General features: G+C 35.4%; 2 protein-coding genes across 2 annotated transcripts; both read left to right on the top strand.

Moving 5' to 3' along the window:
* The first annotated feature begins 362 nt into the window (after positions 1–362).
* Positions 363–3165, top strand: nkx2.3 (NK2 homeobox 3). Its single transcript, XM_042737410.1, has 3 exons — positions 363–517; positions 624–969; positions 1989–3165. The coding sequence occupies exons 2-3, from the start codon at positions 630–632 to the stop codon at positions 2615–2617; spliced, it is 969 nt and encodes a 322-aa protein (XP_042593344.1). The 5' UTR covers positions 363–517; positions 624–629; the 3' UTR covers positions 2618–3165.
* Positions 3166–7910: 4745 nt separating this feature from the next.
* On the top strand, positions 7911–10080 carry nkx3.3 (NK3 homeobox 3). Its single transcript, XM_042737411.1, has 2 exons — positions 7911–8323; positions 9626–10080. Exons 1-2 carry the CDS (start codon positions 8062–8064, stop codon positions 10078–10080), a joined length of 717 nt encoding a protein of 238 aa, XP_042593345.1. The 5' UTR covers positions 7911–8061.
* Positions 10081–20988: the final 10908 nt, after the last annotated feature.

The following is a 20988-nucleotide window of genomic DNA, read 5'->3' as shown; positions in this document are numbered from 1 at the left end:
ATGAAAGATTCCGATTAGAACTTAAAATGATTCGACAGGAAGTCGTAAAGAACTTTTTCTAGTTTAGAAAACCATCAGATCAAAACCTCTAATGCGACATCAAGAATATTCATCTCCAAAGACTCAAAAAAAAAAAAAAAAAAAAAAAGTGTACAAACAGTGTTCTTGAAGAGATGTTGTTTCTCTGTTGAACTGAGGAAGATTTGAAGAACTTTCATTCTTCAAGGATACATTAATGATTACGCTGGTCTGGTTCTAGCTATCGAAAGGGTATCGTGTGATATTAGAGGCTGTTTTTCTGCTGGCATGAAACTGTATATGCATTTCCTCTGTGGATTGTAGGAAGGATCATTACATCCCGCCCCGGTAACGTGACATCACCGGGCAGAAGAACTGCCTTGTGCTGCCGGACTACAAGAAAAACACAACCGTTTAACACCCACGAGTGGCGGTCCTCACCTCTCTTCATGCAAATCAAGCAGCCATGACAAAATGGGAGATTAATCGACACATTTAGGTATGTTTACTTGAAATTGTTGGTTATCTAAACAATTGTTCAACAGGGCTTACTGCTCGAAGCTTCCATTTGAATCGGGAATAACAATATAGATGTAATCCAACAGCGCCTGATGATGCTTCCGAGCCCGGTTACATCAACGCCGTTTTCTGTGAAGGATATACTGAAACTGGAGCAGCAGTCCCGCCACCTTCAGTCTCTGCATCCCGCGCAACACCACGCACAACTGCATCCGGAACTGCAGGAGAGATTCCAGGCACCATCATCCTGTTTTCTCGGAGGTGGAGACAGCCCCGGCTTCTCAGACAACGACGAGAAGATGTCTTTTCTGAACTCTCTCTCCATGCAGGACAGTTTAGTGGAGAGCAGCCTTTCGCCTCCGATGTTCGTCCATCCGGCCCTGGGACACGTCGACACTAAACTTGAAGATGAACTTGAGGACCACGAAACGAGTGGGTGATTTTGTGTTTTACAACTGAGTTTGAAACTGACGAGGAGATCGAACTGATCTTGTCTCTAAATATAAGACGGAGGGAGAAAGCAAGAAAGATTAAAAACGAGAAATTCAAAGTGCCAATGTATTTTTGATGAATACAGTACAGTTTATTTTATTTTTTTAACAAACAATAGCTAAATACTCCATGAATCATACAGCATAACATAAACATAAAACTAACTTTAATTAGGTAATTTGCATTGACTAGCATTGAAACTGCCTAATTTAGGACTACCACACTCTTTTTGAATTTTTTTTTACAATTTAATAAACTATAGCTTTTGAAAAGAAAAAAAAAATATTCTGTTTTGTGATTGCATAAAAGAACAGCTTTGAAAAATCCTATGAGGTAGGCCTATTTTTATGCGTCTTTAATGCAAGGCACGTCGTAAAAGTATGTAACTGTGATAAAGTTATACAATTATCATAAAGCTGTATTATTTATACAATGTTTCATGTGAATATTGCATGTTATGACACTTTTTATCACTTTCGTACTTTCTATAGGTCTAACCCTGCAGATACATCGTATAGCCTACACACATAAACATAAATACACATATAAATAACATTGACTGACCACTTGTTTACTGTTTATGTATTGCACTACATAATTAAATGACTCATCTACTGACCGCTGCACAATATGCACTAACTCTTATAAGCTATATGTTCTCCTGTTTATATAAGTTCTATTGGTTGATCTTACAATACTATGCACTATAACGTTTTATTTTATTGCTTATACAATTAAAATTGTAATTTTATTTTACATTATTTCAGAAAACAACAACTGGGTGATTTTCTGTCTGCAAGGTTGTATAAGTGACATAAACTGTTGCTAAAGGCCTATATCCAGACTCACCGCAATTTTATTGTTTTGTTTTGTTTATGCAATGAAATGCTTCTGTGAATTACGTGTAGTGAGAGTTAACAGAGTTAGCTCTGTGTATTTTGTGTCTCCTGTTTTTCTAGAGAGCTGCGGTGCCATCATCAGATCCCCGGAGTGTGAGGGTGAGGCGCACTCGGACACAGAGCGCGCGCAGCGGCAGAGGACGCGCAGGAAGCCGCGTGTTCTCTTCAGCCAGGCGCAGGTCTTCGAGCTCGAGCGGCGCTTCAAGCAGCAGCGCTATTTATCCGCTCCCGAGAGAGAACATTTGGCTAGTACCCTGAAACTGACATCGACGCAGGTCAAAATCTGGTTCCAGAACCGCAGATACAAATGCAAGCGACAGCGTCAAGACAAAACACTGGAAATGGCAGGACACCATCACCCGCCGCCGCCGCCCAGGAGAGTGGCGGTGCCCGTCCTAGTCCGGGATGGCAAACCGTGTTTAACGGGATCACAGAGCTACAACGCCACGTACGCGGTGAACCCAGGCCCCTACACATATAACGGCTACTCGTCTTATAATAACGCCGCGTACACAAACCCTTACAGCTGTACATATCCCAGCCTTCCTCCTCTCCCAGCAAACACATCCACTAATGCGCTGATGAGCATGAGTCTGAACAACCTCGGAACATATTCCCAACCTCAGACATCGCAAGGGACATCCGTGTCCGCGTGCCAAGGGACTCTGCAGGGCATTCGGGCATGGTAGTGCCATTGCAACCCACCCGTCTGTACATAAATGGCAACTTTACAATATTAGCACACAGTTAGCCATGTTTTATAGGCCTATGGTCCTGTATAGTCTACATTTTCAGTATAAACTTGAGTAAATTTCTTTTAGCAACCTTTCCACGATGGCTGAACGAATGCACATGAATATTCATAGCAATTTTTGACCACCTATTTGGACCACATACTCCCTGAACATTTGCCGGTCTAACTTTAGACTGGGATCATGGTATCAGAGACAGCTGTTTTCTCATTCATTGCACTTATCGATGAAAAAGTTATTACCTAAGAAATGTTACGAATATTGACAACGGTGTGTGTAATTTTGTGCAAACCTACATTGTAAAAATAAAAACAGTAAACTTTTTTTTTAAAAGGTGATACTAATATATTTACTACTTAATACACGGGACATAAGAACCTATACGTTTAAAAACGCTCAAGTGAAAGAAAGAGAGTGACTAATTTAAATCGAAGACGTACAATTCAAGATGAAAAAAAAAAGTTTTAATAAGAGGCGGAAAACTTCAGAGAAAGAAATAACCTACAAACCAAAATACTCTTGCAGTATTTTTTTTTATATTATTTTATAATGTTCCGTTCAATAAACAGTCTAAAATAAAGTCAGCTTATGTTCGAAATAAATTAGCCTTATTTTACTATAGGCCACGTTTAATTATCCATGATTTTTAATATTCAGAACTAGAATTCGAATTTCTCAAGTCTCACGAGCACAGTCGGTATAACGATAGACTCGGACGTCTCATAAATTAATTACGTCTACATTTTAACTCATCTTTCGCTTTTAATTCCCAGTTTTTCAAAGACAAAAGGGTCACAAAATTAACGACAATTACCTGATTTTTTGGAAAGCAAAAACATACTATACTATGGCGAAGAATAAAACGTTTTGGTCAAAACAGCTCTAAATCGATGCTTAAATCCACGCAATACCCCGACTTTGCATGACAGACAAGAAGTTAAAAGTTTATATAGGCCTATTTTGATAAGCATGATTGATTGCGTTTGAAATATTAAATAATTTTAATAACAATTTCACACCTGCAATTGGTTTAACATGCGTTCATAAATAAGCACTGTTGACAAGGGAAACATGAATTGATCTCACTCTCTCCCTACTCCTCTTATTTGTTCTTCCTACATTGGCAATTCTCTAGTAGTTATTGTATGTTGTTATACGATGTAACTGAATAGCCTAAAATGATGACACACATCGTTTAATCGCATTACAAGCTTTTATCTCATATATATATATATATATATATATATATATATATATATCCTGCAAATCACTTTAAGGTGTGCAACCTTTATAAAAGTATGAATTATATTAAAAATTACTTCAATAAAACTTGTTAATTCGGATACTACATGGAATTATTATTATTAGGTTACCTAATAAAATATTTTCGCACTTTGCAATTTTTGAGTTATGGAAAAAACTCCTTCGAGATTGTTGGCCTAAGCATCTTTTTACCTGACAGTTCCTACAAGGACAATAAATAACAATATAACATTGTGAAATAAAACACACATTCAACTTTAGAAAAGAAGCAGTAGAAAGAAAAGAAATGGCGTGCTTCAGTTACTGTATATTTCAGTTCCTGACTACATAATTCGTCATTTTGATTTCGTTATAACAAACATAAAGCTTTGATTGAAACAAGTAGATATGTTCGTCCATTACGCACGGCGTAACTCGTTTATCCTTTAGCCCATTCACGGGTTCACACCAGAGCTCCCACTCTAATAATGAAGATTAATAGAAAAGTAAACAGAGTCATCGGGGGTTTGTACCTACTAATAGCAAGGAAGAACAGCTCCCCTCGCTACTGCAAGGCCATTGGACATACCTGCTGTCAGGGTAAGTGGCCCAGACACTTCAGTGTAAATACTCATGGCGACAGAGCGGCGATGCCTCAGGATGAGCCGCTATAGAGAGTGCTGGACGACAGATATGAATCTATAGAGAGGATTTCTGGACGAATATCAGGACAGGGTGTGGTTAGTTCCCCTAAACAGTGTGTCACAGGCCAAATATTAGTAGTTGCATGGCCATTTCTGATGACTACAAGCTAAAAACTGTTGGCTTGACCACATATGGTTAAAATATTATAAATGCATTTATAATAATTTTAGAATTCTGCAATTAATCACTGTCATATAACTACTAAAATATCAGTAGTCCAAGGAAGTGCAAAGGAAGAAAATATCTACCGTACATGGACTGGTTATCTGTATAGAGATAAAAAGGAAGGGGAAAAGATGATTACGAACACAAGAATAATTTCAAGAGAACACGAGGTCAAAGCTATAAGGCCACTGAATCCATCTTTTAAACTGCAAAGCGTGCAAACAAGGAGAACATAAGTTAATACATTAAAGTGATGACAACTATAGAAACCAAGTGTAAATGAAAACAAAAGAGGAAAAGAGAGAATGCGTGCATGAATTCAACTGCATAAGCATCAATCACAGCATCTGAATGGTTTGCTTTCATAACCCTATGCCGATCTCAAACATCACAATCTGAATGATGTAACCAATGAACGACACAGATATTTGCAGATAAAGAATTATTAACAGGTCTTAATTTCGTCACAAATCTCAAGGTGATAAATGGCATATCTTAAGAGAAATCCACAAAGGTTGAGTACTACAGCTTTGGGTGTTATCCTCCTAAATGTAATTTATACTGTCAGCACCTTTACACTGTGAGCTCAAGATGGAAAGCGCCCCCTGCTGGTCGCGTCACATTCGTCCTCCAAACGCACGATCTTTATATAAAACATGAGACAGTTTTAATATATGGAGACGAGGTACCTGACAAGATTGTAATTCTTTCAAGGACCTGAGAATATGCTATAAAACACAAAATGAAATAAAACTGACATCTGAAAAAAGGGATAAATAAACTTGACCACTGAATCTAATGTGTGACCGCCAGATTATGTTTTTCTGCGCATCTGACCCGATGAATTAAAATGTTTCTTCAAAGTGAAAAACATCTACAACATTTCAGACCTCCCAATATGGTGAATTTATTTGGCTGACCGTCGTGAAAGTGCAAACAAAAGAAAAGCATCCTGCTAAAAGTTGTTTTACGAAATGTTTTAAAAGTGAACCACTTTACAAGATCTGCTCAGTTTGGTTTGTGAGCACTTATATGTGAAACATTACACCAAATATATACAAGCGCAGCAAGCTTTTGTAGCCTATTTTTGTTTTTACACAAATATCTTGAAAAAAGAATATTTAGCAAGCCTAAATTATCATTGTTGAGTATCAGAATCTGTCATTTCGAATAGAGTGAAAAACACTCAATATACCAAATGAAAGGTATTAGTACAATATGTCACTGTATGCATCAAATAGTCTATTAACAACCTGAAGAAAACAGAAAATCATCCCATGCATGGCACCAGTCGCTCTTTTTCATGCAAAACAATATCATCATAAAAATGCTGTCTTTATTGGACTGCATGAAATTATGTCGTCACATAAAATTATATATATATATATATATATATATATATATATATATATATATAAATATATATATATATATATATAAAGTTCAGACTTTTTACGAATGCTGGACAATTCTTAGTTTTGAGAACATGGCTAGCCTAGTTTCATTGGCTGCACAAACAAAAAGCAGAACATCAGTTGGCCACATGGAGGCGCTGCAATCGTATTTCTTAAAAACACAAACGGAGAACAATGGCTTTGAGAAACATTTACAACAAGCTGAGATTTACCTCACAATGTCATACAGTCGAAATACCCACATTCACTGGAACGTCTCTGTAAACTATTAGTGTGCTTATTCTGCATAACTCTGTCAGGAACCGAGAGATATTCACAAAACATCTGTATGAGTTATAAATATTACAGACAAGCGTAAGAGCATTACACAAGACATTTGAATTGAAATTTCCATTGTAAGTGATCTTCAAATAAGCATTTACAAAAAATATATGCATATAAAGAACAATTATTTAAAACTGCATGCTTGAATTCAAGATGCAAAGATAAAACCCCATTGATAAATAAATATAGCCTAAATAAGTGACGTTTGAGTTAGGCTATATTTAAACTCTTTACATTAGCATGCTTGTATGATCACTGTGAGCTAATACAAGTATAGGCTGAAAGACAAAAACGTTTAAATACAGCCTGTATTTTGTGTTTCAAAGAACGAATGTGTTTTAGAATTTAAATGAAGAACCCAACAAGCTACATATCCAACACAGCTAATGTAGCCTAATACAAATAAAAAATAAATATAGCCTAAAGGCTATCTGCGTGAAACGGTATTGCTTCAGATCAGAAAACAAAAGCTTGTATAAAAGTAACTAATTTGATCGATTCTATTATCAAATATGTTAACTATACGTCTAAACAACACAAATGTTAAACATTAAATATTAAGTGCTGGTTGTAAGATGTACGCAGATTATAAAAAAACGCAATGTAGCCTATTTTAAGAATTTAAAAAAATGTTTTTAGACGCAAGAAATTATGACCCCCACCAATTGCTATAGGCATTTATTACAGGGGCCTTTTACGTGACACGCGTTTTTGGTCAGTTATAAACTTCAGGATACATCAAATATACAAAGAAAAAAAATCAATTATAGCCTATAACTCTTATGATAACTAATAATAACAATGCACTGTGATTTCCCCCTTATTTCAATAATATCTGTCTTAAAAAATAAATAAAAAAAATATTCTTCATATTGTCAGATATGTTGACCATATTTATTAAAAGACGCGTTTTCTGGTTGAATAGAGTCGATTTTTTTTAGCCTATTGAATTGTGTTTGAAAACGTTTCTAAAAACGATGATTAGCTAAGTGTGCACTTGCGAGTATTAACGGAGCAAAGGTTTTAGTAGCCTATAACAACTTGAAATGTAGCCTAAGAGTTTTTTTTATTTTAGAAAATTCCGTTTTTGTTTTTTTTTTAAATACAAAGAGCACATATAGCTACAGTTATGTGCTTTAAATAGCCTATAAAAAAGAATTTTACTTTTTATCGTCTCAGGCATTCTTGTTTGTCATCGAAAAATGTCCTCAAACTCAACAAAGCCAGCAAGAGAATGTGGTAGTAAATACATTTCGGTGGGTTTTCAATTCTACACGTCTATTTTAGAGGGAGGAGCGAAATGCTCCAGTAAGCCCATTGGCAACGCGTCTGGAAGGGGAAGAGAGGAAACTGATGCACACATGACATTTTCTGACACTTTGCTCGTTGATTGGGGCTGGAAGACGTTTTGCCGCAATTAAATGACACGCAAAGTGTCACCGCAATGAAAGCGCAGGAGCTTCCCAGATAAAAGCGTAGAACTGCGGGCCATCGAAAATTGACGAGGGGGTTACGTAGGTTATGTTTTAAATGGCGAATAACCGCACCTCCTTTTCCATTCACAACATATTAAACGGAGAACTTGATTGCGAGAGAAATGCCGGACTTGATGAGGAATACGCAGAAGAGCAGGAGGCGCGGGGATGTTCAAGCTCTTCTCTGCCGGCGAGGAACGCTGGAGCTGAGAGCATTTCTTCCTGTGTGCTCGTGCTGGACACCTCATCCTCCGACCAGCACTCATGTGAGGAAGGATCAACAGGAGGAGAAGACAATTCACTAGAAAGACAGCACGGTGAGACATTAAGGCAACTTCATATTTGTTGTATTGGAGATTGGGCTGTGTTGTTAAACATTTTTTTTTTTTTTTTTTTTTTTTTTTTTTACCATATAGGTTTTTGCACTACACATGTGTCAAACTTGGATAAAATATTTTGTCTGCCATACATGAATACGGTTTAGAAAAACTGTGTAAATGAACGTCAATAGAGTGCTAGAGTTTAAACAATGTGCATTTTTGTGGTAATCAAACTTTTTTCCCTCAAAAATAATTATTATGCATTACTCAATTTCAGCTTAAACATTTTAATTAAAAACGGCACACATATGAAGCATTTTAAATGCAATAGAAACAATTCATTAGAAAATAAATAAAACAGACTAATCTCTAACGTACAAATGCGTGTTAGTCGCAATTGTGACAAATACTGCTTATATAGGCTACAAGCTTATAAACAGTCTTATTTTATTTAGCTTTTTGGGTACAACATAACAAAATTAACCGACAGAAACTGTTAATTCACATAATGTAAGTTCCGTCGTTTAGCAGAATCATGATCACAAATCTGTAAGACAATTATATTTTTTTACCCAAAAAATGTTTTTGCCTTATACCTGTAAATATTTTTACACAGAGAAATATAATTAGATTTATAATCACGTTAGGGTAAATTAAATGACAGAAATGGTATCATCAGCGTGTTGTTTTTAATAATATTTTAATAATACTTGATAAATAACTTTCACACAAACTTTTAATATGTGTAAAAAACAAACAAACAATGCATAAAAACAAATACACACACGCAGTGTTTATGATTTTTAAAAGTAAAAAAGGTGACCATTTTGAATTAAAATGTTTACATAAAAATAGGGGTAGCATTAAGTATTTGATTGTAACAATAAATTAATTTTACAACATTTAGAATACTTATGTTTTAATTATAGTGTAGTGGAGCTATAATAAACAGCACTCTTTGCACTTGACACTAATTTACAGTTTATATACCAGAATAATATATCAAAATTTAAAACACAGTAAAAAAAAAAAAAAAAAAAAAGTAAAGAAGCTGAAATGAAAGCACTGCCCTTGTCTCCTCTCAGAGAATTAAAATGAAGAATTTCTCACTGCATGCTTTAAAGTAAAAATCTCCTCACATACACATCAATTCACATTATAGTCCTATTAAGCTCTTAAAAGTCACTCCTCAGTATTATACAACTATTTTAATATTAAATTTTTTATATTGGCTCCTGTATGTAACACAAAGGTCTCTGATTTCCCAGAGTCTAAACCTGTTTTTATCCATCAATACAGATCAAGACAAGGATCAAGAGAAACTACAGAGCTGCAACTTTGAAGACAACCCCAAATCGAGCAAAAAAAGGTCGCGGGCAGCATTTTCTCATGCACAGGTGTACGAGCTGGAGCGCCGCTTTAACCTGCAGCGGTACCTGTCCGGTCCAGAGCGGGCCGACCTGGCAGGAGCACTCAAACTGACCGAGACACAGGTGAAGATCTGGTTCCAGAACAGGAGATACAAAACTAAACGGCGACAAATGGCAGCCGAGCTCGCGACAACTCCCACGACAACCCTGGCAAAGAGAGTGGCAGTGAAAGTACTGGTGAGAAACGACCAGAGGCAATACAACACAGAGGAGCTGCCCAGTCCATCTGTTCCTCCATTATACCAGTCATTCCCTTACTATCCTTACATGTTCTGCTTCCAGCCGTGGATCTCAGGAAACACTTTAAGTGGCAGCCTGTACTGATTTAACAGAGTTGCAGCATCAAGTGGAAAGTGACTGTGGAGACACAAACAATCAAAAAAACAGCCAAAGAGTAAACAAAACTGCTATCCCTCCGTGGATTATCAATGCTGAAACTACAATAAACTATGACCATGAAACCAAAAGAGGAATAAGATATACTGATGTTCAATAATGATCATTAAGCTAAAGCAAAGACAATTCACTCAAACGAGTTTCTCTACTTTGTAGTTATATCCGTCTTTTTTAATGTTGTACAGTAATGCATTTGGACAAATATGCACACTTAAAATCTATGAATTATATTGCTTTAGATAACAAAATATTAAACCAAAAAGTGGTATCTGCAAACAAATGATGCTCAACTTTTTGATGCTATTTTTACTAGATGTAGATGTTTTGACAAAGTCAGAAAGTGTCTAAATGGTTTTTAAGTGTATAATTTGAAACCTAAGAATCTTGCATTTGTAAAATTTTTTGCATTATTGTGCTTTTACATTTTTCAGTTTAATATTTGTTATCTAATGCAAAGGCATTCATGCATTTAAGTGCTGCTTAAGTGCTCAAATGTAGGTCTACTGTAAATTATATGCAGTGTGTTTAGCTAGTTTAAAGTTTTTCTGTTAGCATTTGTCACCGATTAAAGTTCTTGTTTATTTCCATCACAATGGAAAATACACTCTATAGTGCACTAAGTCTTATAATGTGTCTACTGCTTTAATTCAATGCTTAAATCCAGTCTCAAAGTCACTGTATTGAACAGAAAAATACAGGTTTCAAAAAAGAAGAATAAAGCTATCATGTGTCTTGAGACAAACTAACCGCAAAAGCAAAAAAGCTTAAAGTGGGTTTGTCAACACACTGTGCAGAGATAAATGCCTTAAAGGCAATAATTTAAGAGGAAGATCTCATCAAAAGATTCTTTGTTAATAATGGCTTGACAGGTGACAGACTATCATACAGATAAAAGCCAATGAAAACATCATCGGCAACATTAAGGTAATAATTCAATACAATTTTAGATAAACCAACACCAAAATCTCTTATTGAAACCATAATGAATTCACAAATATGAAAAGTGAACTATCTGGGATTAGAAATACTAAATTGTCTAGAATCTGCCCTGTCTCTGACCTCGCATGCAAGACTGTGCCGTACATTTTCATGAAGAACAACAAAGTCGGTCAGACTGTTTTGAAAAGTCTGCAGTCCTGTGTTTGAGAAGGACAGTACCACTGTAAGGTCAAACACGTTTACAAATGAAGTGTTGTTTACGTGCCAAATAACATGCTTTCTAAAAGGGTTTATGGGATTATTCAACAGCAAACAGTACAAATAAACTTCTTTCTTTCTTTCTCCAATATCAATCGCTTATATATTCATTAAATATCTAAAATACTGAAATACAATACAATGCATGATTTAAATAAACTCTAAAATTTAAATTAAACTTTTAATTGACTATCACTCTAAAATGTTTTTTAAAGCAAACAAACAATTATTTGAGTTTGCGTTACAAAAAAAATTGTCCTTTTACTTAAATATTTCACATTTAATTCAACATGATACATTTATTTGTGATTTGTTTTATAATTTACAAGCAATTTCTGAGTGAAAATAGTTTTTACACCATTTCTTTCAGTGCCCTTGTAAAAAAAAAAATTAAACTAAAATTTATATTTATTGATTTTTATTAATTTACATTTAATTTGTACTTTTGGTGTACTAACCTGCAAACTTAAAGTCTGCTAAATTGGAACAACTAATATTGTGCTTAATACACTTTTAATTGTGCAAAAGTAGGTTCAAATAAAGATATACTTCAGGCACACTTTAAATATCTTGCATTTAAAGACTGATATGACACAGAGATCATACAATCCTTACTTACAGTGATATTAAAACACATTTTGGGCATAATATCAAGAAATGTGCAGTGTGCAATTAAGAAATATTCCAAAAAAAAAAAAAGTTTAATTATTATTAATTTTATATCAGTAAATCTTAAGTGATGTCAATAAATATGTTAACAGATCTGAACTATACTTAGCATGAAATGTATTTTAAATAAAGTATGGCATACGTTTTTTTGTTTACTAGGGTGGAAAGCAGATCATTTTGCAATCAATTAATAAACTGATTCTTATTTAGCCTGTTCATTAACTGTAATGAATATCTCGAATGTTCAGGTAAGGATGTTGAGATGTGTGTTATTCTACGTGACTGAAACTGTGCTGCTTTTCTCTCTCTCTCTCTCTCTCTCTCTCTCTCTCACACACACACACACACACACACACACACACACACAAGGATTAAGCTGTTTATTGCAGTAAAAAAAAAAAAAAAAACAGAGTTGGGGCCGAGATATATGATTCTATTTCAACCATCATAATATAAAGCAGTTCACATGAGTTTAAGCAGCCCTTTCGTGATATCTGCATGATTCAGATACTGTCAATAGACCATGTCTATGTTGCACAACAGAGTCTGGCTAAAGCCCAGAGCACATTAATCATGTGTGCTTGAGGAGACAACACCCTCATAAAGGCAAAAGAATGGAGGTTCAGTATCACCAAAATACAGCATCCATATGCAAACACACTCTCTGAGACCTGCATCCACTACAGCAATGATTTACACATAGTCAATCCAGATTCATGGATGAAATCATAGTAACGTACCATGTGTTGTTCACTTTGAGAGAGCAATTTGAGGGCAAAACACGGATTTCCGTTTACAACCCTCCAACAGAGTGCAGAAAGAAAATAACTAAAGTGCACTACCTGTGTACCATCAGTGCAGAGCCAATCACCTGTGCTTGGATAAATACTAACTATAATGAAATGCAAAAATGCTAGAAAATATAATGCTTTAAAATACTTTAAAAGCCTACTTTTTAAATGATTAAAATCGCTTGATGATGGCCTATATAAGCATAAGGCCTACAGTACTCAAGAAGTGAACAGATCAGCTTCTGAAGAAGAATAAGGGCGCAGTTGAGCACCATATGGATGTCTGTGTTTATACAAAAAAAAAAAGTATCGTGAAAAAGTATGTAAACACAGTTTTTGAGTAGAGCAGACGATTCGTGCAAACTAGAGTGAGCAGGCTTATAAACCCTCACAAAGACAACAAAAGCTGCTGGGAGAGTTCACCCACTGCATGCTCACAAAGCCCTCAGCAATTAAGCCTCACATTGACAGGGTAAAAAGACTCAAATTGTTATTTTGCCATGTTTCACTCTGACATTCATCTGTGAGGAAATTAAAATAGGTGATTCAAAATACATCAACCATGAGTCGGACCCTCCCAGTTCAACTACTGCAGTACAAAGAGTCTGTCTTCAACCAGGACACTGATTGAGGGATTTCACACAAAGAGCTGCAAGTACTTCCAGAATGTCACACAATTTCCTTGATGAGCAATAAAAAAAAAATAAAAAAAAATAGAATCAGAGATTAACTACTTTGATTTATTTTTTACTTTGCAAAGAGCATAAAACTATGGAAGCTTGTTTCTTGAATGCCAGAAAAAAAAAAAAAATCAAGGTAATTGTAATATTTTCTTTCAAATCTGAGAAAAAAAAGAATTGTGTGCACTTCTGAGGAGAAAAGTCAGAACTCACAATTGCAAAAAAAAAGTCAGCATTAAGATAAAAAGTAATATTCTTTTTGTTTTATGCTGTGAAGAATAAAAAAAAAACAATTGTGAGATTTTAATTCCCTTACAATTCTTACTTTTTTTTTTTCATCAGAAATGTGAAAAATCACAATTGTGAGAGATAAACTCAGAAGATATTATATCTCAGATTCCATGGCAGAAATGGGCTTCTCTAAAAGACAGCTTATTTATTTCAAGATCACTGACAACAATTAGGGTTTAATGCTCATCTTAAAAGGCATCATTTAATTTTTGCACAATTAGTGTCATTGAAAAAAACTGCAAAAATATTTTTTTTCCCTACACTCCCTATTTTTGTAATTAAAGTTTTAACAAGTAAACCCACTGTAACCTCACGCATGGGTTAAGTTAATTTTGCAATGTTTTGACAGCATCACAGATCAACAGTTAAAACTTTTTAGGGAAATCAAACTACTTTAGATGGCAACCTACCTAAAGTTGTTTCTGTATAGCTGGGACAGGTGAAAGCATTTTAAAGTTGGAAAAAAATGACACATATCACCTTCAAAATAAAAAGTCATTGAATCCATGACGTGTTAATGACTCGCTATGATACTTGATGATCAGGCTTCCAGGTGTGAGGAAGTAACATGAAGCTAAATTTTCACATGAGTGCAGTGAAAAGAGATGTTAATGCATTCATCCAGGCTATAGAAAAGGCATGAAAGAAGAAAGAAATGGCCCAAAGTTAATACCTTTGTTTAGAGAGAGCAGAGCTTCACATTGACCTTGTCTCCTCAGGCAAATCACCCCCCAACACCACCACCACCAATAATCCAACCCACAGGACTCCACAGTCTGTTCCAAAAACGATTAGCTGATAACATCACGGCATGCTGGAATGTAAACATTTACAGTAAAACCATAAGAGATGAACTCTCCTCCAGTGTGATGCATTTATCAGCCATCAACTCTGCTTCTCTTCTGTGAAAACAGACACTGAGCTTTCTAACCACAAGTACTGCTTTGGATTTAAAAATAATAATATTCAGAGCATAAATGTTTTTCTTTTAGGGATTAGAATGTTTTAAGTGTAGTGATGTAGTGATTGTGGCTTTTCTGATAGTTGGTGTATTAAACACATTTCACTTTTTTGATAGTCTACTCTAAATATTATAAGAGAGACGGTGTAAAACAGCACTTGATTTTTGATACTTTTCACGTGACGTCACACCCTTATAAGAAATCCCAACTTAGCTTGCACTAACCACCAATGTACCGGCCTCTGCTTGCTTTATGTAAATTATGCAACATTAATATATACATAACTTAAATAAATAAATAATTCACTACCACTGCTTTAAATACAACCTGAATTATATAAATATGTCAGAACGGCCTATATTAAGGCACCGTTTTTGCTCACTGTTTAATTATTGACCGCCTTAGATTATTTTTGCATTTTGTTACAGGCTTGCTTCTTTTGATTGGAGAAGCAGATGAAAAATTTACAGGCTTGCTTGTGCTGCAGTTCTATGTGTTTTTGCCCTCCAGCCTTCAGCTTGCTTTATATAGAGATTACTGAATTATATAAATATGTCAGTATTACTGTTTTAAATAATATGTCAGTATTACTGTTTTAAATATATAAAATATGTCTGCAAAGTATGTTACGTTGCCCTTAAATGAAAGGACATCTTATTCTGAAGAAAACACACTGTATCTCCTGGTAGCGTTTCTAATTTACATTATTTTATTTTTCTAGTTCGGTTTTTTTGCACCTTGTTTAATTATTTTTGAAAAGCACTTTTGCCGCGGGTTGGTATATAAATAAACTGATTGCAATTGGCCAACTAACTTGCATTTTTACTATAAAACTCTTAACGGCAAACATGTCTTTTGTTTTGTTCTTTGATTGGAGAAGCAGATTTGTAAAAACTTGGACAGGTGCGAGCTGTCTCTTTAAGTGCTGCAGTTCTATGGCCGCTGATGGGCCGACATTTTGCCCCCACCAGGTCTTCGAACCCGGCACACCGTTGCACACGTTTCCAGAAACGTGTCGTTCAAACCCGAAAACGTTGGCAAAAACTTCAGTGACCTTTATTTTAATAACGTCAGCTGCAAATGACAATTCGCTGAATTAAGTTTGGGATGACCTACTTCAGTGACCTTTATTTTAATAAATCTCTTGTGTGCAAGAGAATATTTTCATGCGTAACTAGGCTATACACTTTTTGTGTTCAAATTGAAAAATCAGAAACAAGGCATGGCAAACACGCAAAAATTTCCCTAGTGCGCATGCAAAAGTTTTTCACGTGGTTTCTCAATAGCTATCGCAACTGCTAAATAACAAATTTGTCTCGTTTGAACATTTAAAAACTAAGATGAATAATTTACTCCAGTAAGAAATTTTCTTTTGCTATGATTAAATTAAAGAGGTGTCTATTTACACTAATAGCCTGCCTTGTTGGCAGAGGCAATTTACATTAACTCCACCCAAAAACATGTTGTTGGGCTAGTCAACACTACAAAAGATGACTAAGAAACCGCTCCAATGATGATAAATCGCATGGTATTTTCTTTTTGACGCGACTGGCAGGAGTTCGAGTCCATCTTTTGCAACTTTTTTTCATCCTTTTAAAATCCCATATCGTGTTGGAAAGGCATTTATTTTCAATAAAAAAGAAGGAAATTATCGAAAAGTTGAAAATAAAGTATTGGGGAGGCTTTATTGTCCAAATAAGGTGGCATCTGTTTAATGATTTGAATTAAAATGATAATTTGCCCTCAGTATGTTATTATTACATACTGTTTTCTAATGTATACTTCAATACTGAGGTGCAGATAATTGCCACAATTTGCAATAAAGTAGTATAAGTAGGAGAAAATCCTGGTATTTTAATATAGTGTAAATAGAATCTATAGCTATTTGCACTTAGTGTAAATAGCATATGGCTAAGAAAATCCTACTGTTTTTATTTAGTGTAAATAGAATCAATTGTTATTTGCACAAATAGCATCTATCGCTAAGAAAATGTTATTTTCACTTAGAGTAAATAGCATCTAAATGCTATTTGCACTTAGTGTAAATAGCCTCGATCGCTATTTACACATTCAGTGATATGTTTTTGAATTTTTTTGCGGTTTTTCATTGTATAATGTAAATATGGCAGCTGCATAAATTTCGTCATGCTAGCATGTGTACAACCATTTAAACCGTGTTTTTTACAACTAGCCCTGCTCTCCCCTACACATTATTCTGCATTGGTTTACAAACTCTGAACTAAAAGCAAATGAACAGTATGCTGAGTCCAAAATATGCACATGAAGTTTTTGTTTACCATAAAAAGATGGATAAAACTGGTTTCCCTTTTTGGGCTGAAAGATGGGTTTGTGAGTGAGTGTGGGAACGTGATGTTTTCTGGCACCAGTGTGTGAATATTTTTGCACTCCTCTGGCCATAGATGGGTTGCTAAGGGCTCTGATATGCTCCAACCTGTTACATTTCCACAAGATGCTTCCCAACAGGTCTGACTCTCACTCCCTGGGCTCTGTGAAAGGAATTTCAATGTTTTAATTATCGCTGATAAGGAAAAAACAAGGAGTGCATTGAAAAACACTGACACAAGGCAACTTCACTTATCAGAGCAGAGATAGGACCTCCACTTAGAACCTCTTAGGGCTGCTCACCAGCTCTGATTTGACACACATCCGCTCCTCCACTGTCTGGAATGGTGTCCTGTTGTTCTTGCTTTGCCCAAATCATGTCTTTTATTGTCAGACAGGTAAAATGCAAACGTTCAAGGCCTTCACAACTGATTAGAACGAAGACTACCTGACCTTGAACTGACGCTGTGGTGATTAAGTATTCCTGAGAAAGGACTTGACTTTTTGTTTGTATTTTTAAATGATCTGTTTTAATACCTAAAGGATACATGGACTTTATTACTATTTTACTGTAAACTAAAGCAAGGCTGTATGCATTATATCAAGTGGCTCAAGCAAATAATTTAATATATACAGTTGCCAAGTAACAAAGCACATTCATTCAGGCTTTACTGATCCATATGATCTTCACAGTGATAACATGAGGAAACTCCAAACTCCAAGATTTTTAAAAAACCATTTGTTTGACCAAAAACACTACAATAAATTGTCGGAGAAAAAAAAATGCATGCTAGGTTTAAAAATGAAACGCTCATTAAATTTGCCACACCACTGTATTTTGGATGTTTCGCTTATCTGGCACACCCAGTTTCAGTCCTGGAGCCTCTGCTAATGAGATGAATCAGATATTAAATTAAAGGTACATTTAAAATGTGCAGACTGGAATACATTAGGAACAAGGCTGGCAGTCACTGCTTTGAGCAATGTTTCAGCAAAGTGGACCGTGACTAGCCATGAATGGTCACGGACTGACCAGTCGAGGCAAGCAAAGAAATATTTCAATGACAGATGGCTTTTTGTTTGTTGCTCAAGGTCAACATAGAGCAGACAGCTCTGTCCGGTGCGCTTTTGTTCTGTCCAACCAGCTGAGACCCCTCCTCTCCGCTCAGCACTCTCCACACCTGTGGAAGAGAAGTCACCTGACGGCTGGCTTGTTGTGCAGAGAGAGCAGACACACTTTCCTTTGAGGGTCTTGTCAGGATATTTTATGTCCTTGTTTACTTTCTGAGAGGCATTTGTCAAGAGAGCAGAAAAAAGTGTGTCAGGCTAAAGAGAGAAAGTTTTGGACACCTGCATACAAAATCGGCTTACTTTTAGACCCTGTGTGGCCTTAAAGGTATAGTGAAAAATTATCATTTTTTCCAAACCCGAAAGAAACATAAAAAGAGATGTTTAGAAGAATGTTCAAGCTGCTCTCTTCATATATTTAAAGTGAATGGGGAAAGCAACAAGAACAAATTCCACACCCACATATTCCGTATCCATAAATCATGCACTATATTTCAAGACTCATAAAGCCACAAGTACCATTTGCATGGAAGATTAAATTTAAAACTACGCTATGTAACCTCTGGCCCTCTAGTGGATGAAACATCAAACCACAAGTTACTTGCGGAAGACATTGTTTTGATAATTAAGTGAGTCTGAATTACTTGAATCTGATGGTTTATCATTGTTCTGTTAATTACCTGAGTCTGAATTACATGACTCTGATGGCTTGAGGTGCGTCACTGTATCAATGTCAATATCATTAACGAAAGAGTAGCCTAACAGATATCCAAAAATAGGCCTTAAGAGCAGGTGGCTTAAATGCCGCTGTTGTGAAAACAACTGCTTTAAAAGCAACGTTACAAAACTTTGGCAGTGTTGATATTAGATATAACGATTGCTATTCATATCAGATAAGGTAATTTGGTCGAAACTATTAACTTGCCTATAGGCTATTTATAGGCAAATAGACCAAAGCAGTGGATTAGAGTTCGGCATTGAAACCAAAAAAAACATTGTTTTGTGAAAACATAGTCAGTGCACAACTCATTTGATGCTATGCAAACTATGTTGATTCGTGTTTTATTACGGGAACTGTCGCTTTCACTCTTTTGCTTGCTAACGCTTTTCGGTTTGAGGCTCATTTGTTTTGGCTTCAAGCTAGGCCTATTTAAACTGCTTGTAGGCTAGCAGTAGTCTGTCCTTCTTGCCTTTTTTAACCCTTTAAACCGGCATTTTTGATGATTTTTGATGATTTAATGTCTATTTGACATAATTAAACGTAAAGCCTTATAACATGCAAAAATAAATAAATAAATAAATAATAATAATAAAAGCATTAAGTTCATGGTCTCATTTGATAGAAAACCTCTTCAAATTTGATGAAAATTTATTTTGGAGTCTCTTATGTTACAACACTGCTGTGAAAACCCAAGGAAAAGTGATAGATTTATTTTGTTATTATTCATGCTTGACATGATGACAATTAGAAAGCCTATGTGACTGGTCACATAAATAAAGCTTAGGCTTATTCATAATAATGTCAACTGCATCTGGGACAAATTTTGTGTTGATTTCTCAAAGCAATCAAAAGTTATGGCATTTGGAACCAAGGTAGCCTTTATATCAAAAGTCCCAAAACCTTTCCAAATCTGAGTGTTTTACTGAACATAAGATCTACTTACATGTGTAAACGAAATATATATTAAATTATATATCATTACATATATATTATTACATAGAACAAACAATAACTAATAAGATCGTAATTGATGATTGATGATCTTCCAGTGCTTTTTCAGTGTGCACTCCTATTCTGTGGTGCATGGTGAAGTAAAACTGATTGGTTTCTACACAACATACCCGAGATCAAGTTAACATTGGTTGAACTTTCAAATTATGTTGGGGAACACTGTGTCAAAATTGTGGCATGATTGGATCCAGAAATAGCTTTATCCAACTAGCATTTCATATCATTCGGTAGGGATTTTCTTATGATCTATGTATCATGTTATGTTGTGTGTGGGCTTGTTTGAATCAAGACCACCTGGTCTAAATAACGTTATACAAGCTGTGGTTTACAAATGTTTTTGCAAAGTTATGAGCCAAAAATATGGTGCAAAACCCTCAAGTGTGTATTCTGTCATCTGTGGCAATTTTACATACAAAACTTGGTATATTTTGGTCTTTGAAACAGATATGCGTTTTGCATTCTGCTAGTTGAGACCTTTTCAACAATATATGACACCAGATTATCTGTTATGTATGATGCTTTTACAGATCACATTTTCAAGTAGACTCATTTTTCTTTATGCTATGAAAACGCAAAACCTTAATATTTCAGCAATTTTAAAAGCACTTGTTAAGAGTTGGTCATATTCCTTATATTCACTGTAAAGTCAATCATCAAAGCTTTAAAATGACACCTATTTTGTGCTGGTCAAGCAAGTGGTTATGAAGTAATATGACGATAACTTTGCAGCGCCCCCTATCGGCACAGTACCAGCCTGGTTTGGGTTTAGGGGTTAAACATAAATACACATTCACGAATAATGCAAGTATGCTGTCCCGTCCAGACGGCTCTAAAATATGATGTTATAGGGTTTAGGGTAAGGCAGAAACAAGGTTTGGAAGGTGGTTGTATGACTGGCTCATTATTTAAATTTTGCTAATTTCAAACAAAATTAAGTTAATTAATGTAGCACTAATTTGACCAATTATTTGAAATCTAGCCTGACAGATTTGGTCTCCATTCACTTTCATTGTATAGAAAAGAGCTGCAATTGACTGTCAGCTATAAATAACACCTTTAGCCTTCCACTCAACCAAAAAGTCATGCAGGTTTTGAAAGGCATG

The sequence above is a fragment of the Cyprinus carpio genome, chromosome B13 (genome assembly GCF_018340385.1).
Source record: "Cyprinus carpio isolate SPL01 chromosome B13, ASM1834038v1, whole genome shotgun sequence".
Taxonomy (NCBI): Eukaryota; Metazoa; Chordata; class Actinopteri; order Cypriniformes; family Cyprinidae; genus Cyprinus; species Cyprinus carpio.
This window is presented reverse-complemented; position numbering and strand designations above follow the sequence as displayed.

Coding starts and splice junctions, on each gene's coding strand:
- nkx2.3 (XM_042737410.1), top strand. CDS start 630: ATGATGCTTCCGAGCCCGGTTACATCAACGCCGTTTTCTGTGAAGGAT. Junction 970..1,988: donor ACTTGAGGACCACGAAACGA/GTGGGTGATTTT, acceptor CTGTTTTTCTAG/AGAGCTGCGGTGCCATCATC.
- nkx3.3 (XM_042737411.1), top strand. CDS start 8,062: ATGGCGAATAACCGCACCTCCTTTTCCATTCACAACATATTAAACGGA. Junction 8,324..9,625: donor TTCACTAGAAAGACAGCACG/GTGAGACATTAA, acceptor CCATCAATACAG/ATCAAGACAAGGATCAAGAG.